Consider the following 14400-nt stretch of genomic DNA (forward strand, 5'->3'; position numbering starts at 1 on the left):
ATCGATAGGGTCTTTTAAGAGACTCCTGGATAGGTACATGGAGCTTAGAAAAATAGAGGGCTATGGGTAAGCCTAGGTAGTTCTAAGGTAAGGACATGTTCAGCACAGCTTCGTGCTGTAGGTATGTTTTTTATGTTGTCTAGATGCTTTAGAGCACCTAGACAAGCACAAGGCCGACAACCAATCACTGTGTATGAATTACAGCTTGGTATTCAACAGCATCATTCCCTCAGTACTATCAAAGCTTCAAAACCTGGACCTCTGTGCTCCTACCTCTGCAACTAGATCCTTGCCTTACATATGGCAGTCCACAATCGGTGTAGATTACTAATCGCATCTTCCTTGCTGACACAAGCGCACCTCAAAGATGCCTGCTTAGCCCTCTGCTCTACTCTGCCTACATTCATGGCTGTGTGGCTAAGCATAGCTCAAATATCATCTATAACTTTGCCAATGACATCATTATTGCTGGTAGAATCTCAGGCGGTGAAGGGGAGACGTGCAAGAGTGAGGTAGATTGGCTGGTTTAGTGGTTTTGCAACAACAAGCTCGTACTCAATGTAAGCAAGACCAAGGAATTGATTATGGACATCACTGGAAGGGGAAGTCAGGAGAAGACACCCCAGTCTTCATTGAGAATTCAGTGGTGGAAAGGAGGAGCAGCTTCAAGTTCCTGTGCCTCAGCATCTCACAGGATCTATCCTGGATCCAACACATTAATGCAATGACATAGAAGGCACGCCAACTGCTCTACTTCAAAGGTTCAAAGGTTCACTTATTATCAAAGTATACAACTCGGGAATTCTTCTTCTCCGGGTAGTCATGAAATCAAGAAAGAAAAGAAAGGCAGCTTGATCACCAACCACCAAATCCCACCTCCCCACACAAAAAACAGAACTAAAATGGAACAGGCACATCAATGCCTAAGTCCCTCCTCCCACACAAAACAACAAACAAAATAAATCAGGCACATTGACTCCAAATACCCCTCCCCACACAAAAAAATGAACAAAATGGAACAGGCACATTGACCCCCAAATCCACCTCATTGCAAAAAAAAACAAGGATCGGGTGAAAAACACAAAATATAAACACTGTGAGACTGAAAAGCGGTCTACAGTCCAAGTCCACATCCAAAGCGCAGAAAACCTGAACAATACTTTCTGGGCACAGCAGCAGGCTCTCTCCTCTCCAGTAGAGAGTGATAAAAAAAAACAGGCAGCTGGTGCTCACCCTCTGTACTCGCCGCGATGCTTCATTCTCCCTCATTACTTTAAATGGCACAGATGGAAGCCTTAATTGGTGAAATGGAGTCGAACGTCAGCTTGCATCCCATCCCGCAGCTTTCCCGCTACAAGGTTCGCACACACTGCCTCTGTCCTTCAGAATCCCCTCGGAGACTGCAGAGTGCTGATGAACCCAAACAATCTCCAAACTTCAGCAATTGCCTCGATGTTTCAATCTCCCTTGTTGCTTTAACTGGCGAACAATGGAAGCTTTAATCAGCAAAATGGAGTTCAACATCGGCTCACGTGATGGCTCGCAGCCTGGCCACCATGAGGTTCGCTCATACTACCTCTGCCTCCCAGAATCCTCTCGGAGACTGCAGAACACTGGAACACCCAAACAATCTCCGAGCAGTAAATCACAGGCTCCGACAGTTCCAGGATTACATCCAACATGAAAAGCAAGCGTAAAAGTCATAAAACAAGTGAAATATATGGTTTTATAATCTAACTAGAAGACGTCAATCGAAGGAGCATTGTACACAGGTGCATCTTGACTGGAAGGATCTACTTCATTACAATCTGAGGAAATTTGGTATTTCAACAAAGAATCTCAAGTTTCTTTAGATGTATGATGGAGAGCAATATAACTGCTTTCACCACAGCCTGTTTAGAGCCTCCAATGCATAGGATTGCAAGAGGCTGCAGAGGATTGTAAACTCAGCGAGCTTGATCATAGGCATAACTCTACCCATCATAGAGAGCGTCTTCAAGGGATGGTGCCTCATCATCTAGGACTTGCCTTCTTCTCAGTGCTACTTTCATGGAGGAGGTAGCAAAGCCTGAAGACCCACACTCAATGATTTAGAAACAGCTTGGTCCCTTCCATCATCAGATTTCTGAATGATCCATAAACCTATGAATATTACCTCATTATTCCTTTGTGTTTTCGCTACTGTATTTTATTATTAAATTGATTTTTATGTCTTTGCACAGTACTGCTGTCAAAATACAACTAAAGTTCACATTATATATCAGAGATAATAAATTTGACTCTAATCGATTCTATTCGCGGTATTTGCAGTTACCTTAAATTATAAAGGACAAGGTGCAATTTCCTTCATCACAGCTTTTACTGGTCGCAGGACCATGCATCAAGAAGAACAAAGCACAATAAACTTTATTATTGGCTCAGCTGCTTAAGGGCATGCCTACTAAAACAATTTTGGCTTAAAAGGCAGTAGTGGGGCATTACTCTACATGCAACTCCTCAATGCATTTGGGAGGTTCTATCTGGTGAAATAGGAAGCAGAGAACTCAAAATGCCATCAGGAGCTTGTACACCATTTGGGACTCATGAAGAATTTATTAACCGGGTGCTGGGTTATCATCATTATGTTAAAATTCTGTTGGTCAATGGATAAGGCAGATCAAATCAGACAACAAATATAATCATTGGCGTGCATCTCTACTGTACCCATGCAGTCAGCACAGCTGATGAAGAACTCAGATTACACAGAAGACAGTGAGATCATTTTTACTTTCTGCAAATTGATATGAGAATGCAATTTCGGTGCTCTATTATCTCTAAACCAATTTCTTCAAACCACTGTTTTAGATCAGTAAGATTTTAGAGCAGGGGGAAGAGGCTATTTCTATTGATAGTGCCTTCATATGCTCTTTACTAAGATAATCATTATTTTGGTCCCCATTCCTATCCCTCTGTGTCCTACTTTGCTTCAGTACTTTCCCTTTTAGCAATTAAGCAATGCAAGGATCTCTCAATGTTGGGAATGGCACTGCTAGTGATGGAATAGGCTGTGTCCACCACTTTGTAGACATTTTCGTTATGAGATACGTCTCATGACTAAAGTTTGTCCTCCTTCACTGAGTTCTTGCCAGCTTACCCTGTGTATTGTCATCTAAATACATTTTCATTACTTAAATTGACCCTTAAATTGAACTTGGTAGCCAATCTAAACATCAGCCTGCATTTTACATTCATCTTTTTGTTCTTGTATTCCAGCTCATTCCCTTTCCATTAAAGTATACATATGCACACAACACAAATTTATATTCTTCTCTCAATTTTTTTCAATACTGACCAAGTTCTTCCCAAAATATATGTCCATTTTAGGGCATTTCTTCAACCAAAAGATCTTGGCGAGAATAACACAAGGTTCGTAAGCCTTCTTTGATTTAGAAAAGATATATTTAAGATTGAAAGAGTGCAGAGAAAACTTGTAATGATATTGCCAGGACTTGAGGACCAGCAATGCAGGGAAAGGTTGAACAAGTTAGGACGTTATTCTCTATAGTAAGGGAATTATGAGGAGTATAGGTAGGGTAAATGCGTGCAGGCTTTTTCTTTTCCCACTGAGGTTGGGTGAGACTAGAACTAAAGGATTAAGGGTGAAAGACAAAATGTTTAAGGGGAACATGGGGGGGAGGCTTCTTCACTCAGACCGTGGTGAGAGCAGATGTTGCGGATGTGAGTTTGATTTCAACATTTAAGAGACATTTGGATAGGTACATGGATGAAAGGGCCATGGTCCAATGGCAAGTGAATGGGACTATGTAGAATAATAGCTCAGTGAGGACCAGATGAGCTGAAGGGCTTGTTTCCGTGCTGAAATGTCCTAAGACTCTAATTCTGTCTTAAAATTGAACTGGAGAAGTCCCATATTTTTAAATAGGCATGAGATTGTCTAAGGATAGTGGATCTATGAACCCGCTATGGTGTCATTTCTGGCAATCACTGACATTTTCAAATTACAGTCAGCCCTCCTTATCCGCGAGTTCTGCATGCGCAAATTCAACCAACTGTGAATCGAGAAAACCCGGAAGCCCTCTTCCAGCACTTGTTGTTCAAACATGTACAGACTTTTTTTTCTTGTCATTATTCCCTAAACAATACAGTATAACAAATATTTTACATAGCATTTACATTGTATTAGGTATTATAAGTAATCTAGAGATGATTTAAAGTATACGGGAGGATGTGCGTAGGTTATCGTGGATTGGGATCGGAAAAAAAACGGTTCTCTTACTAAGTAAGTCGGAACAGGTACACCCGGTATTATTTAGCATCAGTTAGTCAAAAGTTTGTCTTAGTATATAGTATATATTTTACCTTTCTATGCATATAAAACACTTAAGAAACGTATGTTTCAGCGCCGGGCTCGGGAACGGAAATTCCCGAGTTCGATCCAGTGACAAAACGCTCCCGAGCACGCTCTCCATCCATGCCAGGTTGATGTGAAGGATCAAAAACCCAATAATTAAACCACTGCGTTGCTTAGTAATAATTGTAGCTTTCATCGGGACAGGGCTTTTCTCACTTTATCCTTTAAAATTGTTCGGATCGTTGACCAACTGTAGCCTAGCGCTTTTCCAATGACCGATGGCGTTTCACCTCTTTCCGATCGCTTTATTATTTCCACTTTATTTTCAATCGTGATCGTGATTATTTTCACGAACCGAAACACTGCGGATTCAGAGCTCCACCGCCGGGTCCTAATGTCCACTGCATTTAGACAGGTTGAATAAGGGACTTAAGCAACCACGTTTTTTGGTATCCGCGAGGGGTCCCAGAACCAGTCCCTCGTGGATAAGGAGGGCCAACTGTATCAGCTAAAAACATTATCGTTAATTGACAGTAAACTGAACAACTTTGTTGTTGCTGATCAGTAAAATACAACCTCCATGTCAATGTATGATCTTACCCACATTGCACAATATACCAAAATGGTTTGTTAATTAACAATGTTATGAGAATACACATAAAATTAAGATGTTTGCTGGCCTGGGCTAGCATCAGTGGCATCAGCAGTTGGTCTGCCACCTGCCCTCAGGGGAAGGAGAGATAAGGAACAATGGAGCAGCGTCTGGAGATGTGTAATGAAGGGATGTGGGAGGAAGAGCTGTCTGGAGCGGCTCCCCCCTTTGAGCCCTGAACTGTTTGAAGTGATGGACAGGCGATACCCCAGCAGGGGGATAAAAAGGGACAGGTTCGCTAAGACAGACACACACGCCACCCGAGGTAACGAGACCCTGGAAGCGGTGCGCCTCTCACGAGTGGTGAGAAGAACCGGACAACGCACAGGGTGGAAAGGTACGATCAGCGGGAACCCGGTGTGTGTCCGCCCTTGCCTGGGTGCCGGGTTCACTGCAGAGGATCGACCGCATCTGGAGGAGGGGTCACAGTCGGTGACCTCAGGTGACATCACCAAGGACCCGCCCAAAAAGCTGTTTGTGAGCCATCTCGCTGGTCTGTGAGCCATCCTGCTGGTCTGTGAGTGAAGCCGTTCTGAATGATGAGTTGTTCCTATTCTATCTCTCTCTTCCCCCACGTTGTCCACCGCCATGGCAACGATTACTGCGAACTGAACTACTAAACTGGACTGAACTTTGAGTCATTTTGAAATTGGTCATTTACCCCTAGACAACGATAGAGCTTGATTGATGCTGTTATCTTAATTCTGTGCACATGTGCGTTTATCATCGCTGAACTGTTGCATTTATTATCCTTTCGATTAATGTGTTGCTTGTTTCTTTAATAAAACTTTCTTAGTTCTAGTACTCCAGACTCCAACTGAGTGATCCATTTCTGCTGGTTTGGCAACCCAGTTACGGGGTACGTAACATAAGTGGGGTTCTCGTCCGCGATTTTGAACGCTAAATTTGGGACGGAGTAAATTGATTGGGTTAAAATTCCCGAAAGAAAGAAAAGACAAACAGCAGAAATGGAGGTTGAGGAATTTATAAAGGTGCCGACCTTGGAGGCATTAGAGGATGCCAGGAAATCGGAATTGATAGCTGTGGCCAAACGGGTGAATCTTGCCAAGGTGAAGTCGACAATGAGGAGAGAGGAGATACACAGAGCTATTGTAGAGCACTATGTATCTAAAGGTGTGTTTCCCCAAGGTGAGCTGGGGGAGGTGTCTATTGAAAAACCTGCTGGAGATGCGGTACAGGTACAGCTTGAAAAACTGAGACTCGAGCACGAGTTCCGGGTACGGCAGTTAGAACACGAAGAGAAGCAGTTAGAAAGGCAGGAGAGAGAGTTAGAAAGGCAAGAGAGAGAAAGACAGTTAGAGAGAGAAGAGAGAGAGAGGGACAGACAGTTGGAGAGAGAGGAGAAACAGAGGGAAAGGGAATTTGAGCTGGAGAAGTTAAAGATAAGGGCCGAGCAGGGGCTCGTGCCGAACCAAGGTGGAGGGTTCCGGGTGACCCAGGAGGTTAGGCTGGTTCCCCCATTTGACGATACCGATGTGGATCGGTACTTTCTCCACTTCGAAAAAGTAGCTATAAGTCAGGACTGGCCGAGGGATAAGTGGGTTGTTTTACTTCAGAGTGTACTGAAAGGGAAAGCCCAACAAGCTTACTCAGCTTTATCCGCGGAAGATGCCCAGAAGTATGAGGTGGTGAAGGAGGCCATCCTCAGGATTTATGAGTTGGTCCCGGAGGCATACCGGCAGAGGTTCCGGAATGCGAGGAAGCGGTGGGACCGCACGTATTTGGAGTTTGCTCGCGAGATGCAAACATATTGTGAGCGTTGGTGCGCCTCGAAAGGGGTAGAGGGGGATTATGACAGACTGCTGCAGCTGATTCTGATTGAGCAGTTTAAAGGTTGTGTCCCTGAGGGTATGAGACCCTACCTCGATGAGAAAGAGGCAGCCACGTTAGCCGCAACTGCTAAGTTAGCGGATGAGTATGCGTTGACGCATAAAATGAAGGTTGCCCCGAGTAAAGGCTACCAGAAGGGTAGTCAGGACGGCGGGGAGAGTCCACCGGAAAAGTCAGAAAGTAAGCCGGGGACTAGTGAAAAGGATAAGGTAGACCGGGAGCAGTCTGGTGGGAAGTCTCCTGGGGTCGTCTGTTATAATTGTGGGAAAGTCGGACACTTTGCGTCCAGGTGCTTTGCCCCAAGGAAGGAGACGGGGAAAGGAAAAGCAGAAATTTTGAATGGCTGTATTGAGCTGTTAAGCGAACCGCTAGGGAAGGACAGGTCTGAAAAAGTCCAGGAAGGGCGCGAGAGGTTTATCTCGGCCGGACTGGTGTCAGTGAAAAAGAGGTTAAAACCAGTTCCAGTGCGGATCTGGAGAGACACGGGAGCGTGTCAGTCACTAATACTGAAGAGTGTATTAGAGTTTAGCTCAGAGACCCAGACTGGGGAGGTAGAGGTCAAAGGTGTTGGGGAAGGGACAGAGTCAGTCCCTTTGCACCAGATACATTTACAGAGCAACCTGGTCTCTGGACTAGTCACGATCGGGGTGAGGTCCGAATTACCGATGAAAGACGTGGAAGTCTTGCTCGGTAATGACATCGCCGGAGGAATCGTGTTCCCAGTCGTGAGATTGACGGGTCAGCCTGCCAGCATGGAGGCCCCGCCCGCGATGGTGAATTTGGCTGAAACATTTCTGCCAACCTTGTATGAGACAGGGTGTAGTGAGATAAGAGGTAGTGAGGGAGCTGGGACGGACGTAGCAGTAGCCAGGAAAGAATTTGTGCAGACGCAGGAGCGAGACGAGGGGCTGATGGTTTTGGCCGAGACAGCTCTCTCTGACACAGCCTTGACAAGGGAACTAGTAGGCTATTGTGCGGATGAGGAAGTGCTAAGGAAGAAAGGGAAATCAAGTACAGCATCCGCAGATGAGGAGTGGGGGGTGGTGCAAAAGAGTTATGGGGATGAGGTTTTTAACATGGCCCACGAGGTACCCCCCGGTGGACATTTTGCGGTGCTGGAGGAAACAGTTGGTGGAATCATGAAAGAGAGTTACCGGCTGCCCAGGGGGAAAAATGTTATTGATCATGACCGACGCGAACTGAGACGGTCACCGGCTTTTGATATGCGAACAAACCTAGTCGGTGTTAGCGTGGAAATCAATGAAGCTAGGGGCCCCTTGATAAGAGGAAAAAACCATTTTGAAAAGATTAGGATGGGATCGGTCAGATGGGAGAAGGCTATTGTTTTGGCCAGGTCTACTGATAAGGTCTCTCCCTTAATCCCCGAAGGAGTAATTAAACGACTCGCACCCATGTGTTTGATTGTCCCGAGGAAATGCAAAGAACTGGGACGTTGGGTTATGTCTGTTACAATAGGGCGGCCCAGTAAACAACACCCATATTTTTTGAGTAATTCAGTGACTAAAGGGCTGATGAACACAGAGGTGTGTATTGGCAATTTAATACGGCTGCCTGAAGCCAGTCTGATAGTGAACCTTGAAAAAAATGAATTCGGCCACACGAGAGTCACCTACCTGGGAATTGTGGTGACACAGGGGCAGCTGGCAGCGATGCAAGCTGCAGTGCAGGCTATCGCTGACCTCCCCACCCCGACAGACAAGAGGGCCCTCAGAAGGCTTTTGGAGATGGTGGGGTACTGCAGGAAGTTTTGCAATAACTCTGCGGTCAATACCCGTCCCCCTCCTACTAAGCCCTTGCGAGGGAAAATTGAGTCGGAATGGGACGACCCTTGTTGTTGTGGTCCGGGACAAAACCAAATGAGAGGTTACATTGGTCGCAATTCATCAGTGTTTTTGGCCACTATGAAGTTTGCTGAGTTGGAGCCTGGTCTAAGGGATTATTAATAACACGTGTAAAAGGAACAGAAAATGTGATGACTGTCTGTCAAGGTGTTGACAATTTCAAATTCTCTGTATTAGCTAAATAACTGTTAAAGATGTATATTGTGTATGTATCAGATAATGTAGTCATGTTTGTAATTTTTACCTCCCGGTAAAAATCCTTAAAGGGGGGAAGTGTTACGAGAATACACATAAAATTAAGATGTTTGCTGGCCTGGGCTAGCATCAGTGGCATCAGCAGTTGGTCTGCCACCTGCCCTCAGGGGAAGGAGAGATAAGGAACAATGGAGCAGCGTCTGGAGATGTGTAATGAAGGGATGTGGGAGGAAGAGCTGTCTGGAGCGGCTCCCCCCTTTGAGCCCTGAACTGTTTGAAGTGATGGACAGGCGATACCCCAGCAGGGGGATAAAAAGGGACAGGTTCGCTAAGACAGACACACACGCCACCCGAGGTAACGAGACCCTGGAAGCGGTGCGCCTCTCACGAGTGGTGAGAAGAACCGGACAACGCACAGGGTGGAAAGGTACGATCAGCGGGAACCCGGTGTGTGTCCGCCCTTGCCTGGGTGCCGGGTTCACTGCAGAGGATCGACCGCATCTGGAGGAGGGGTCACAGTCGGTGACCTCAGGTGACATCACCAAGGACCCGCCCAAAAAGCTGTTTGTGAGCCATCTCGCTGGTCTGTGAGCCATCCTGCTGGTCTGTGAGTGAAGCCGTTCTGAATGATGAGTTGTTCCTATTCTATCTCTCTCTTCCCCCACGTTGTCCACCGCCATGGCAACGATTACTGCGAACTGAACTACTAAACTGGACTGAACTTTGAGTCATTTTGAAATTGGTCATTTACCCCTAGACAACGATAGAGCTTGATTGATGCTGTTATCTTAATTCTGTGCACATGTGCGTTTATCATCGCTGAACTGTTGCATTTATTATCCTTTCGATTAATGTGTTGCTTGTTTCTTTAATAAAACTTTCTTAGTTCTAGTACTCCAGACTCCAACTGAGTGATCCATTTCTGCTGGTTTGGCAACCCAGTTACGGGGTACGTAACAACAAGAAAACAGAAGTAGTGCTGTGTTTCCTCCATGATTGAATGATAGGGAAAGAGACTGGTTCTTACCTTCGCAAGTCACTTCCTTCATGTCTATCATGATAAAAATCTTGCCCTCCGGCTCCAAATCAACCTGCCAAAAGAACATTTGAAATATGAGGATCTGCATGAAGCAAAATGATACAAGTTATATCAAACACCATGAAACCCACCTCCATAATGGCTAGGCAGATATAATGCACACAGCAAAGTGCTGAGGTTGCTGGGTATCAACAATAACAATGGAAAATCCTCAAAATATATAGCGTTTTCTGAATTTTTAAATTTCAGATTCCCTGTGTCTGTAGGCATGGTAGCATCAGTGAAGAGGAAAACAGAGCAAAACTTTCATGTCAATAGCTTTTCATCAGGTTTCTTATTGAAAATTATGGAGCACAATCATGAAGGTTAAGAGGGGAGAGGGAAGAGGGCAAGGAGAACCTTACCCTTCCTCTGGGCAAAGAAGGGGCAAGAAGGCAATGACACAACCATGTTAAAGGCCCCTCAGCTGTGGTGGCACAGAAACCATGGTTAAAGAGAAAGGAAGACTTACTTGAAGAACAGTTAGGGAAGGCGGCAGCTTCAGAATGAATGTGATGAAAATGTGAAACTCAGAGAATGGAAGAAAATCCATGCAGGAAACAGGATGAAAGGAATTTCAGTCTGGCCTTGCAGTGGGTTCTGATGTATGTCATTAACTCAACTTGTGTCTGCAGACGTCGCCCAATTTGTTAAGCATTTCTGCTTTTTATGCATAATGAAGTTCAACTCAGCTGAAGCCCTAATGCAACTACAGAAATTTACTGCAAGAGGTCATTTGGATCAACACAGAATTAAAGACATCTTTTACTTATATATAATTATAATACCATCTACACCTTCTAATCTTTTCCCCTCATTCATTAAAATGGATTTGTGTTATCACTAATGTTCCCGCAACCAAGAGAAATTGAAGAAAGTTTCCACAGTAGCCCTCTAATTGACTGCTGAGGCACTAATCAAAACACATCAAAAAAAGTGCCAATATCATTCAATGTCATTCTTCTACAATTTCCAGAAAAATTTGGCCAGGGTATACAGGAAAATCTTGCATTCCTGTAATATCCTTATTCTTGTGGTCTCCTGCCTCGTACCTCATCAGCTGTCCTTAGCTCTATGGCACTACCATACTCCTGAGGAGTATCCTCCTCAGAGTCTCTGTTCTCATACACCTCAAATGTGTACAAGGAAATGCATCTACTCAACCATGACATTAACTTCGGAATTCTTTTATTATGCAGCGCATTGTTATAGCATAACACCATGGAAACTGTAGGTTGCATGTTCGAAACCGAGAGTATGACACACTGAAATTGACTCAGCAAACTGGCATACCATGACATCATGGAGCAATAAGAAACTGAAAACATCTCAAAGAGAACTTTATCTTCTCCAGACTATCTGCTGGGTGATATAATAAACAGATTACATGTATGTATAAAAGTGGATGAAGTCAAATCACTACTTGGAATTCATTTGGGTAAACTGGCAATGATATGACTTTAAATCACATTAATATGTTCTGGTTCAATTCACAAAGAATACTATCTTTCCACTTAAGCAAGTCATTGTGAAAGATGAGATAAGTTTTCCGTGAACGGATGCTACAGTTAATGCAGATGCGGGATTTACTGTGTATAGAAATTATTCTATACAACTCTAAGGATGATGGCTCGGTTGGTGATTATTTGGAAGGAAATTCATCACACATGTGCATGGGTGTGTATGCCTGTGTGTACATCAATGCATGACCTCCATGAGCCTGTGTCTGAGTGAATGAGTGCCATGTGCACAATAAGAGGAGGAAGAAACTTGGAAAGACCGTGAACAGGCGGTATTGAGGAACTGAAACTGCAGGATACACATTCGACATTGAGAGTATTACACACTGAAGTTATTTCAGCATATTGTTATACCATAACATCATGGAAACTGCAGGTTTCACATTCAAAATTGTGAGTATGAGACACTGAAATTGACTCAGCAATTTGATATACCATGACATCTTGGTGAAATGCACCTTCATCTGGAGTTTTACAGATTTATATGCATCCTGGACAAAATTTTCACTTGTGACATAGATGTTGCTATAACACCCACCCCCCAAAACCCCCGTTAACGAATGGAACACTAACTACACTAACTAGTACAGCCCTGAACACAGGCATGGGAATTACATATATGATTCACCCATGTCTGAAGCCAGAGTTAATTTCACAGTCCTTATTACAAACAGTTAGCAACACAACATCAGCTGATGAGATGGGGACTGCTGTGGCTGGAACTGGTGCTGAAAAGCACTCTGGAAATTATTCCAACTTAGAAGCAGATAACAGGGAAGACACTACGTGATTCCAAAATTGCACTCAAAGTCCTCGTGCCAGAGGTCGATGGGAAGAGGAATGTTCTCTAACAAGAGGATCAAGAGATTCCGCAGGCTGCAGCCCCTAGTTACTTCAGATCAGACCAAAGGAGTTCTGATCACCTATCAGCCTGCTTCAGGCAAGCAGGATGACAATTGTTGTAAAATATTCTATTCAGATTAGCTGATCACATCAATCATTGCAGTAACAGATTCCCACATCCAGATCATAGAAATGAATTGATCTACTCTGTCCTCAATTTGAGCTCAAACAACCCAATTGGAAATGTAAAAGCCAAAGATACTGAATTACATTTGCTAAATGAATCATGCCACGTCACTGATGAATGTACACTGCACCTACTTTCATATTGCAATTTTATGAAACTGAAGGGTAGACAAATGATTTCTTTCACTATCAGTAGGTAGCAGCAAAGAAAGAATGCATCCAATTACTCTTTATAAACTAGTTAACAGAATCTGAATTAGGTTTATTATCACCTGCATATGTCGTGAAATTTGTTGACTTAGCAGGAGCAGTTCAATGCAATACATAATATAAAAGGAAAAAAAAATCAATTACTGTATACGTGTATTGAATAGACTTTAAAAAATGTGCAAAAACAGAAATAATCTATATTTAAAAAGTGAGGTAGTGTTCAAGGGTTCAATGTCCATTTAGAAATTGGATGGCAGAGGGGAAGAAGCTGTTCCTGAATCACTGAGTGTGTGCGTTCAGGCTTCTGTACCTCCTACCTGATGGTAACCGTGAGAAAAGGGCATGCCCTGGGTGCTGGAGGTCCTTAATAATGGACGCTGCCTTTCTGAGACACCACTCCCTGAAGACATCCTGGGTACTTTGTAGGCTAGTACCCAAGATGGAGCTGACTAATTAGTCTTCATGCCATCTCTCACTGCTGTTGGCTAGTAATGATACAAATTGGGAGTTGGCAGCCTGATTAATAGAGAATGAGGTGATTCATTGGCACTTTCCCTTTCTTCGACTTTCTAGAACAACACAGCATGTATACACTCGGTGGCCACTTTATTAGGTACACCTGTACACCTGCTCAGTAACACAAATACCTAATCAGCCAATCATATACCAGCAACATAATGCAAAAAAGCACATAGACATGATCAGGAGCATGTTGCTTAGACCAAACACCCAAATTGGTAAGAAACGTGATCTAAATGACCTTGACCGTGCAATGATTGCTAGTGATAGGTGGGGTGGTCTCAGTATCTCAACAACTACTGACCTCTTGGTATTTTCACACACAGCAGTCTCTAGAGTTTACAGAGAATTGTGTGAGAAACAAAAATACATCCATTCTTTTTGTAGATGGATGTTCTCAGCTGTTTTGTGGGTGGAAAGACTTTTTTAAATGAGAGAGGTTAGAGCTGAATTTCCAGACTGGTTCAAGCTGACTGGAAGGCAACAGTAACTCAGATAACCACAGATTAAAACAGTGATGTACAGAAAAGTATCTTTGAATCCACAACACATCAAGCTCGAATGTGAATGCGCTACAGCAGCAGAAAACCATGAACGTACAGAAATACATTCAGTGTCTGCTTTATTCGGTACAACCGGTACCTAATAAAGTGGCCACTGAATGTATAATGTAAGGAATTTGATATAAATGTCAAGTATAAAATGGTGTGCCCACTTATTTCTTTTTTAGTTTTAATCTAATTAAATTGTCCAGCTCCCCTTGGGAGAAATAAAGTACAGCTGTCAATTTGGCAAATAACTACTATCAGGGAATGTGATGGTCCAGTCCATGAAATCCGCATTCCGGTTCATCGATCCTTATTCCGGGTTTTCCTGTTTTCCCTTGTTCCATCGGGTGCCTTAATTGAGGCACCTGATTCTCATTTTGGGCTGGCACATAAATACCTCTGCAAACCAAGGATTCCCTGCTGGATTGTTCCCGTCCCCTTCCTTCTGAAGCGTTGCCTGAAGCCTCGCCTGCATCCCTGTCAAGTTCAACCACCAGAGTGAGACCAGAGCCTTGCCACGCCAAGAAAAGGAACTATCTATCATTGAGTTTGGAACTATCTCTTTGTGTCCCCGTGTTTAGTGTC

The 14400-nt window shown here is 43.8% G+C and overlaps 1 protein-coding gene across 2 annotated transcripts in view; it reads right to left on the minus strand.

Annotated features, from left to right (window-relative positions):
* prkcha (protein kinase C, eta, a) overlaps window positions 1-14400 on the minus strand; it is a 255443-nt gene that overhangs the window by 168585 nt on the left and 72458 nt on the right. For both annotated transcript variants that reach the window (XM_063046465.1, XM_063046475.1), the window contains exon 2: window positions 9939-10002. In XM_063046465.1, coding sequence (XP_062902535.1) covers window positions 9939-10002 — 64 coding nt within the window. The remainder of the gene's footprint in view (window positions 1-9938; window positions 10003-14400) is intronic.

This window comes from Mobula hypostoma, chromosome 1 (assembly GCF_963921235.1).
Source record: "Mobula hypostoma chromosome 1, sMobHyp1.1, whole genome shotgun sequence".
Lineage (NCBI taxonomy): Eukaryota > Metazoa > Chordata > Chondrichthyes > Myliobatiformes > Myliobatidae > Mobula > Mobula hypostoma.